At 40.1% G+C, this 10,685-nt stretch overlaps 1 protein-coding gene across 1 annotated transcript in view; it reads right to left on the minus strand.

The window, feature by feature from the left end:
- celf2 (cugbp, Elav-like family member 2) overlaps positions 1-10,685 on the minus strand; it is a gene marked incomplete in the record, with an annotated part of 193,632 nt that overhangs the window by 3,752 nt on the left and 179,195 nt on the right. Inside the window, 4 exon segments of the mRNA XM_035675514.1 lie at positions 50-222; positions 3,019-3,162; positions 4,565-4,744; positions 8,369-8,497. Coding sequence (XP_035531407.1) covers positions 95-222; positions 3,019-3,162; positions 4,565-4,744; positions 8,369-8,497 — 581 coding nt within the window.

The raw sequence follows: 10,685 nt of genomic DNA on the forward strand, positions 1-10,685 counted from the left end.
TTTTTTTTTTTTTTTCATTTTCATTTTTTCTTTTTGTGGGGGGACTTACCCTAGCAGTGCTAACATGGGGAGCAGATAGACCCTAGTGCTAAGATCAGTACGGTTTGCTGTCGTTCTTGGAGCGCTTCAGCTGCACCTTCAGCCGCTTCATGCCGATCTGGAAGCCGTTCATGGCCTGGATGGCTGCCTGTGCCGACACTGGATTGTCGTAGCTGACGAAGCCTGCGGGGGGCGCCAGAGAAAAGTGGATAGTTGGTTAAAAAACGGAAGGAAATGGACTGAGAAGAATGTGACAACGTGGCATAGCTACCGGTCCTTTTTCCACTTGGCATTAAAGTCGCAACAGGAAGCGTTTTGAAACATTGAATTATTAAACTAATAAAGCTTGGTTGGCATAAGATATATCACTAAATCATGCTGAAATATCTAGTGTTTTCTTCAAGGAGCAGGAATTTAACTTAGCAAAAAGAAATAGCGAGTAGCAGCATGAGCAGGATTGTAATATAATAATAATATAGCTAGCCAGCATATCCACACTGTCTCCACTAGCCTGTGTCTGCTAGCCTGTGTCTGCTAACGCTCCATGATAAGCTTTCTTGGAAAATGTTTCATCTGGATTTGGCCCGGTCGGAGGTCCGGAAACAGGCTAGTGAACCAGACCTGGATAAGCAGCAGAAAATGCAAGCATGGATGGTTTAATGAGACCATGGTTGGTTGCCTCCAGTTGTATTGTTTATGTTAGAATCTCTCAAAATGAAGACCACATTTCCCTAATCCTTCCATAATCCTCATTGTTTCCTGTGTAACATAAAATAATTTCACTTCTGCAATCAAAGATTTTCATTCCTTTTCTCTTTGTTTTGTGCCATGAAGCACTGCATCAGATTTCCTTCCAAATCTGACAATATAAAATACAGCCAAACAGACTTCTACTTGTTTATTTACAGCAACTATACTGTCTCAAAATTAAGGTGTTATAATAAACTTGTGTTAAAATACTACGCGAGGGACCCTCACCGTGTTTCTGTGTCTCAAGATCTGATTTAGCCGGATTACATTTACATCTACATTAAAATACCCCCCTGGTACACAATAAGAAAAGATTAAACTTTAATGACTCCTGGAGGGGAACTGGGTTGTTGCATCAACAAAATTATGAAAGAATAAAGCTATAGTAAAACAAATAAGGGGGGGAGGGGTTGTAGTGACACTTCCAATTTGAAGCATCATGAGTCTGCGAAATAACGGCAGTACAATCCTGACACAAATACTTTTCAAAAAATCTGACAGGAGACACAGTATCTGCTCCGAAAATATCATACAGACAACATGACAAAAGGTCACTGTTGGTCAAAATGTCAAAATAATGGTTGTGGCGCTGACAGTGAGGTTATATTGTGTTTTATATTCTTTGCTGTCCCTCACAAAGCCATCTTCGTACACACTTCACTTCCTCTTGTAATATCTGCAACCTCTAAAACTGACAGTAAACTCATCGTCTCGCTTGTCTCACATCCATCCTCGCAATTCATTTTCTGACAAGTATCACTGCTGTCTGTTTGTGTTCTGTTTTCCTTCCCGGATCCATGCTTGATTTATTTCTGTTGCCCTTAGTTGCTACACGAGGAACGTGCATTATATTTCGGTTTTGTTGTCAACATGGACAAATACTATGCAAATCAAAATCTACAGTACACTTAAAATGCATTTAACCTTTTTTTTTTTTGCTCTGTCAGTCAGAATGTTAATACCAGGTGGAAAAGAGTCACTTGATGTCCCAGTTCAGGGTTGGTTCCCTTTTAATCAGGCCTGTCCCATTTGAATAGCTTCCATAAATGTGGCTGAGGAACATAACCTCTTTTGCCTGAATTTGGAGGACACAACCAGTGTGTCCTTTGCAGCCCTCAATGTCTCACAGCCCATTTTGAGTCTGTCATTTGTTTCCCGCAGCACTCAAATGATCCTTGTCAACTCGTTAGGTCTGGAAATATCACAGGGAAATGCAGGAAAATGTTCATCAGGTATTTGGATTTGAGTTTTCGTCAGTCACAGGTAGTGGGGATTTTGAGTAGCTCCTGTAGTTTCTTAATAATTTACCACAAAGTTTCATAGAAAGAATATGTAATTTGGTACTAATCTTAAGAGAAGATAGAGACAATGGGGGTGAGACAGTAATTTGAGTTTAATGAGTTGTATTGAGTTCATACGGAGGAGTTATTGATTTCCAGCAGATTTTCCTTACCTACCTGCTTAAATATTCAAAACTGCAAAAAACCCATTTAAACCAAAGTAAATATTTATGTTTTAATGGAATCTTTACTCTCCATATTTGACAGCTGTACGCTTGCCTGTGGACAAATTGTCCATGTTCGCAGCTGACCTGGTGTGCACTTAAGACTTTCTACATTACGCTATGCTGGTAATTAACTGAACACCATCTAAAATCTTCTTATAATTAGTGCCAAATGGTGGTTTTCAGGAACTTTCTTAAGAATTTAGTTCCTGTCTAAAATAATTAGGAAACTATGGGACCTGTGAAACAAAGTGTTACCAAATTTGACTTTTTTATTTTGTAAGTAATGTAAGGCAGACATAAACGCCACAGGAGCTTAGTTTTTGTTAACAGCCATGACATGTTTAGTCTATCACTGGCTATTTAAGGGTAACTTCATAGTGGTACATCTGAATATTTTGGACTTTACGAGTTGATGAGGAGAGCCTGAATTCATTATTTTTGGCACGACTGTCTTTAGTCGACATAGGGCATCCATACTTTTTGGCCTTTTCAAGCACTCTGAATTGTTTTTCAGTTGTAATCATGACTTGAGTGCTGAGGTGAATGGCAAGTCAGTAAAATAAATCTCTTGTGATATGAACATGGTATGTTCAACTTGGCCTTCAGAGAATCCAGCCCCTGAACTGGGACAGCTAGTAAAGAAAAAGGACAGATAACTGCAGGCATTTATGTGCGTTTCCATTCTTTGGGAGCACACACTGTCGCGTGCACTGCTGTCGTACCGAAGCACTTGCTAAGGTTTGTCTGTTTGTCGATGAAGACTTTGGCAGAGACCACGTTTCCGAAAGGCATGAACATCTGGAGTATGTCCTGGTCTCCAAACTCCTGGGGCAGGTGGTAGATGAACAGGTTGGCACCTTCGGGACCTGGCGGGACGAGATGCAGAGCGGGTATAAGGTCAGAGTGGTTTTTCATTAAACAAAGCTGCAGGAGAGGGAGCGCTGCATTGTGGCAACTGGCACCGCTGTGCTGTCGTCATAGGAACGCAGCTGAAGCACACCGCTTAGCACAATATCGCGTGACCTTGAGTTTGTTATTGCTTTTAAACAACATTCTGCGATTGTATTGAACATTAAATGAAGATGAAAGCTTTTGGTTTTCATTTAAAAATTATATTTTGGCTCTCTGCTTATAAAAGTAGTTCCCTGTTCTCTTGCTTTTGATTCATTCATTCTTTCAGCTGCATGTTGTCTCTCTTAAGAGGGGTCATAGGTCGAACCGCCCCACTCTATCACACATAGGTCAGATCTCTCAGAATCATTAAATATGCTCTCCTTTGCTAAATGAAGCTGGAATGGAGCCCGGTATTTGTCACATCTTTGTCTCCCTGGAGGGTTTTGAACTCCTGGATGGATTGTCAAAGAAAGAAAAGCATCTTTACCAATGGATCTTTGTTGGAAGCAGAGATTAGAAGTGGACAAACAAACAGTACGTGGCTCTGTTTCTTTTACTTTACATTTCATCATCTGGTTTGTATTCAACACTGCTGTTAAAGCTTTTGGGAAAATTGAACTTCAGCCACCAGGCTCTGTGTGAAGGTGGTACTTTGCAACAGTGCTGATATGTAGACTGATCAATTTTACATTTTCTCTTCCACAATGAACTGTACAATCATCAACAAAAATATTGATGATATTCATAGAGAAGTCTGATTAAACAGACATTTTGTCATATTAAAGTAATATAAGTTTCTTCAAAATAATTCCTCTGTTTTTCTCCGTCGAAGAATGGGCATAAAAATGGCTTTCATAAACAAATGTAATTTTTTGGTAAGAGTGTTTTAAAGTGGAGTATTTTCAGGGATTTTTTTGTTTAATCTGAATTTAAAAAAAAAAGAACAATACAAAATGTTCCCCCAATTTCAACAAAAGCACCCAGTTCAGATTTTTCTTTCTACTAAATAAGCAACTCATTTGTGTTTCTCATCATCTTCTATTACTAGAAGCATTTTCTGAGCTGCTCTTGTCAATTTAATGTGTCTTAGCAGCAGGAAACACAACTTCAAATCCAGATGTCTCTTTGGGTTTTTTGGTACATATTAACTGTAGAATTGAACTACACTTTTACCTAAATATTACTAAGAATTATTTTTATTTTAATCACAATTATAATCATCCTAGGTTTCAGCTGGAGTTTAAAAGTATCATGCTGTCTATTTGCTGTTCTACAAAATAAAACCTGGAGGAAACACTGAATGTGAAAAAGTGCTGTAAATAATCTCCCACTGAGCAGCAGTGATGTGCAGACAGATGGCCCCAGGCTACTGACCCTCTTTCTGGCTGCCAGCAGCCCCTTGCTGCTGCAGCAGGGACTGGCTGTAGAGGGTGGGCAGCGCTGCGGCGGCGTACTGCTGGATCCCTGAGTAAGCCTGCGTCAGCGCGTCCATGGTGCCTGCCGTCCCGTTGGTAAGCCCTGCGCCGCCCAAGCCTCCGTTAAGAGCCGCCATACCTGAGAGCATTTGAGCAACTTTACATAAAACCCAACAATAAAGAAAGAAGAGTGCACTTACTCATTAGCGCTCCCATTGAAGGTTGTGTTTTTACCACACATACACACACTAACACACACACAAAATCCTACACAACTGTTACAAGACATCACACACACACACACACACACACACACACACAGACTGACGTACACACAGACAATACTGTTAGTTACACACATGTCAACGTCACACACAAAAAGACATCAATACTGCGTCTAACAACAAAACACGACAGCTAACACGTCAGACCACAGGACACACAGAGTATTAGTTTAAACACAATAAAGTACAGTATGAGTGTAGCTGATGACAGCCAGAGCTGCACACAGGTGTACTCCAGATCGGAAGCACGCAGCGATGCAATGCACGCACACAAAAACACACTAAGAAAACAGAAGTGTCTACAAAACACTAAGACCAAAATGAAAAACGCCAGAATGATCACATGAAAACACACTTACAGGGGCTAGTAATGCAGGGCCTCCTAAAGGGACACATTTTCCCCGGTTGGCCCCCATTTGGTCATTAAAACTGTTCTTGTGTTGGTGTATTTTCATTAGCTGTGGGCTCCTTTTACTCTATTAGCTGCAGCACTGGCCACTAAGAAGACCTGCTGAAGGACGTGACGAGGGTCCCAACTTAACATTTTTTAATTTTAAGTGGCCATCCATTTGAATTATGGGTAGTGTAGTAAGCTGTGTTTCTGGACAATGAAGCCTACTAAACTTAGGGATTAGGGACTAATATAAGTGTAATATTTCTGTTTGTGTACGCATTTAACTGACATGATGTGAGTTTTAGAGGTTCTAGTAGGCATTTTTGCAAACTCTTACTTTAAATTAACAGAATGCTCTTCTAATTAAACTTTTAGGCTATTATCACATCAGCAGTATATATTTTCTTGACTTTGTCTTTCATCTTTTTCATTTAATGTCTGAATTATTTAGTTTTAATGTCTTACGTGAAGAACTGTCATTTTTTGTCTTCCACAAATGAATTGATTCATCCACATAACAAATAGCCCAAAATATAAAAGCAGTTAGTCCAGGACATGCAGGTAGGGGTATTTTTTAAGACACCCTAATAAAATGACAAAAAAGGTACTGACAGATAATCTGCATTGGTACTGATATGTGAAATCCCATAATGGTCTGTCTTTATAATCCACCCTACAGAGGAGTCAGACATTAACAGCGTGATGTGACTTGATGTGCTTTCCCAGCCTGTGACGTCTCACTTTGGGGGTGAAGACAGGCACGTGGCGCGAGGAGGGAAGGAAGGGGGGGTTCGAGTTTAAAAAGTGAAGGAACACAGCGGTAACACTCATTAGCTGCTTGTAACGGCTTAATATCACGGCGGAGGGCAACTTGTCTGAGGGGGTCTGACATTGGCTCGGCGTCCTGTCGCCTCACCGTCAGACACAGTGAAATAAATTATCACCGCAGAGCTGTGGATTATAGGTCACTCATTTATTCAGGAATAATTGCACTGGTGACCTTTGCAATTCAATTAAAGCCTAGATGTGTTTAAATGAGGGCGGTTGGTGGTGGGTGGAGGGATGAGGAGGGCGCACAATGAGGAGGGATGGGTTAGCTGGGACAAAATGGGATGCAAAAAGAAAGTAGCCCATTCTGTTTGAAAGGTGTGTGTGTGCACGTGTGCCCGCATGTCTTGTGTTTCTGTACCTGTGTGCGCTCGAGTAGACACGTATATGATTTACACCGCGGATACACCTACTCCAGCCGAGGAGCGGTAAAGGTCAGAGGAGAATAATGTGGTGGAAGAGGCCGGTAGTACAGGATCTCTGCTGTAATAACAGCGCTGATTAAGATCCCAACCCCGTCTTCCCAGAGGTCAAAGGCAGGACACACAGCACGCAGCTCGGCAGACGCCGGTGGACCACGCAGACTGTGTAGTCGATACAATTCACACGCGGTATAAGTGTAACAAGTGTATCTGCTCTGGATGGACCATACTTTGAAATAAAACCTGACTACTAAACCAGCTGCCCTACAACTGCCATCATAACACTAACACTAGTTAGCCCATATTGTCTTTTCCTATCTTCCTGATGAGAACAAAGATTTTGGCAAGAAAATTGTCAATTTATTTTATCTTTTGAATTTACTCTTACTTACTTTACGATTGTAGTTTGTTTTAGCATAAATGAACACGATTAGAATGTTTTGTGTATGAAAATGGTCAAATTTAAGATTTTTGGCATTTCAATTAACATATTTTGTTTTTTTAACATAAAATTTGCCACAATTTGTATTTTTGACATGCAACTGAACAGATATGTATTTACTGGGTAGGGAATTTGACAGATTTGTATTTCCTTGGATTAAAGTGGTCTAATTATATTTAATCATATGTATCTGGCACAAAATCTTTCAAATTTGATTTGTAAATGATTCTTTTAAATATGATTTAGGATCTTTGGCATGAACATTACAATATTTTGTCTGTACTGGAAGGGAAATTTGTCAAATGTTGTATTTTATTTATTTATAAGAAAATGATCAAATTCTGATTTTGAGGACATAAAATCTTCACAGAATTAGTTCTTCCCTTGCAACCATCTAAATGTTCAATCCCCTTGTACAGATGACAGAAGACACAACAATGACACAACAAAACAACACAATGTGAGACAACATTGTCCCACACAGAGACGCGTGAGGTGACAGCAGCATGTCAGCTCTGCCCGGATGGCACCACAGCACTCTTACAGCAAGCATAACCCAGGACACAACCAGGAAGCGGATGGAGAGAATGGAGGATTGGATGGATGAATGGATGAAATATCTCTGGCCAGATGAGTTAATGAAGTAGAGAGAGAGGACAATTTATTATAAAGTGAAAGTGAGACACAGAGAGACGACCGGAGGAACCAAACTCCAGACTCTAGTTTGGTGTTTGTTGTCCATTTGTCTACAAATATATACATTCTGAATACATTTCTTATGTATTTCTTCATCTGTTTATCATTCTTTGTTATGCATTTCTCTTATTCCATATTTCATTGTTGTAAAATATAGACTTTACTGTCTAAAATTAAGTAACTGATTGATTTAAATCTCAAATATCAACAGACAACTGTCCAATTTCAACCTGTGAGTTTATATCTAAAGTATGTACATAAAGTATAAACTATTTCCATGTAGGTATGCTAAAATTCTGTACATCCACAGACATTAGAGTCGGACATCTAGATGGGTTTTTTTTTATAGTCAGCCTTTGTTTAATGACATTAAATATACTATAGCACACTATAGTACTACAAATTCTGCAGGTTTTAATGTACAGTTGTAGTGACAAATCTTTTTTTGTCTTTAAATTTGTCAAAATTAAAGATTAAATATGAGATATTATCAGTTTTAATTAAACAAATCATATGCAACGGCCTTCAAAAACCCATTTCAATCAAACTCTAATGTTTGCCGTGTTGGGTAGCTGCACTGCTGCGTCTCTCTGCATCGACTCACACGTTGTGGTAGTGATGTTGCCAGTGGATGTGGATGGTCAGGAGTGGAGGTGTAGGTGAAGGTGGAATGGCTGATGACAGGGTGAATACTCACTGTTGATGCTACCTGCTAGTGCATTTATGTTGTTCAGGCCCACAGTGGCACCTGCCAGGCCCTGCAGGGTGCCCAGAGAGGTTAGAGAGTTCATGGCACCGGCGTTGGAGCTGGCTGTGGTGCCTGCTGCTGGCGGAGAAAGAAGAAAAGGAAAGGAAGGAGGAAGGGGAGGGGAGGAGGGAAGGTGAAGAACAAGATGAAGAGAGTGAAAAGAGAAAGGAGGGATAAGGGCGGAGGTGAAGGGGAAAGTAGGAGACAAAGAAACAGCCGTGTTATACAAGCATTTAACAAACCTCAAGGTCCCTCGTATAGAGGATTTCTTATTAAATACATTCCATTCTCAGGCAATTTAAGATAGGCCTTTATTGAGTTTATCTAAAGTGCTACATGTCCCATTTAACATAGTCATAATTTTTAAATCTTTACTGCAAACAACTGAAAGCACTGCTGAGAAGACTGGCTGCCTTTACATTCTTACCTCCACGAAGGAGGTTATGTGTTTAATGCTTTCTTGGTTTGTAAGTTAGCAGGCTGTTGGACTTGAATTTGATGAATTTAATTGGTGGAAATTGATGAACAGTGAGAAAAGGTGGAGATAGCACCACCGTGTGGCCAATTTATAGACCAAACATCGTATAAGTCACTCCGCACTGACTAACTAAACAGCGAGATGTATCAGTAAAATTCAGTTTTCTTGGGTTTTAAAGGTTGAAGATGAATCTGTAAATCTGCAGATTTTCCACCCTTTTGAATTTAATTTGAAGAACTTGATATGGCAACACCCATTTCGGAAGTGCTACAGCAGCATCGAAACAAAGCACTATCAATGTATATTTTAATGCAGATCCAAATTTGGGATTAAAAACCTAAAATTTCCACGATTAAAACATAACCATAGAGCTATATTTCAGCCTTGGCAGAGGTTGCACACTGTGCATGTTTTCTAGTTTCCAAGATTTGTCTGGTCAGATTTGTTAGGAGATTTGCGGGAACTGGCCGTCATCCTTCCAGTGCAAACAGAGCTTAAGCTTTTTGATGATAAAGACTAATGCTGGGAGGCCAATGGAGAAATCACTTTACGATTTGTGTGGCGTATAAGTAGAGCCAGTGTGAATAGAGAAAGCTAGAAACATCAAGCACTGGAGTTCAAGGGAAATGTGATCTTGAGGCAACCAATTTTCTCCACAGTGGTCTACTTTTACAGATCTTTAACGGTAAGTCTCAGTCAATTTGATGGGAAGCTTAAAAATATTAAAAGTAGCAATTTTAATTAATCTAACAAGTTGCAGCACCTTGACCCTACATATAAAAACATCATGAACAAAATTATATGGAGATGAAAACATCTACAGTCTACAGATCAGGAGATATTCACAAAAGCAGGTAATTTGGAATATTGCTGCATTCAAGGTGATGCTATATTTGCATTGAAAAAAACACAAGGACCATCCAAAAAAAGCAGACATATGTACAGAAAGGCAAGAGCACAATCAGAAGAGACTTATTATGGTTACAGATAATCTCTCGCAAATGTTGAGAGTGTGAAACTTTCCTATTTACAGTTGGCTTTAAATCAGTTGGTCGTGTTGTCACCGACACCAAAAACACACAAAACTTCAACACGGTGGACACAAACTCACACACACATACACCTGAACACACACCGATGTGAAATGTGTGTCATACATGAACTACTATGTCAGTGGTGGTGGGTGAGATGGTGGGAAGTATGGTGCACAAAGCTCACAACCTTGTTCTGTTTTCAGACAAAAAAAACATTTGATTTAATCTATTAATTTACCCTTGATCTCATCAAAGCGATTCCAACAAAGCAGGATTGCCGCTGAATATATTAAGAAATGGTGTGATAAAGGGAGCATTATGTCGGCACATGGTGCAAAAACAAAAACGCTGGCCTGTCTCCATGCAGAACTGTCTATATTTATCAAACTGCTGTGACGTTTTCAGTTTCATTTACTCATGCAGTATAGCGCCACTCATTCACACTGAGGAGCTCAACCTGAGTGTGTACTATTCAAGGTTGGACTGACATTCAGAGTCAGACAAAGAGAAAGAAAGAAAGAACGAACGAGAGCTTGGAATAAGGGAGAAGGTGAAAAATATGGAGAGAATGAGTGAGGGAAGGAAGAGAGACGAGACAAGAACGGGCATTCATGCCAATGCGAACCGGCTCGGTGGAGGCAGGAAGTGGGATAGAAGCGGCGCAAGTGTTAACGTGAAGGAGGAAGAAGAGAGGGGGGTATGAGGGGTACGGAGGAGTGGGGGTGAGGAGGGGGGAGAGGTAGCTTTTCATATT

This window comes from Morone saxatilis, unplaced genomic scaffold (assembly GCF_004916995.1).
Source record: "Morone saxatilis isolate NCDOM2014 unplaced genomic scaffold, NCSU_SB_2.0 Contig10, whole genome shotgun sequence".
Classification (NCBI taxonomy): Eukaryota; Metazoa; Chordata; class Actinopteri; family Moronidae; genus Morone; species Morone saxatilis.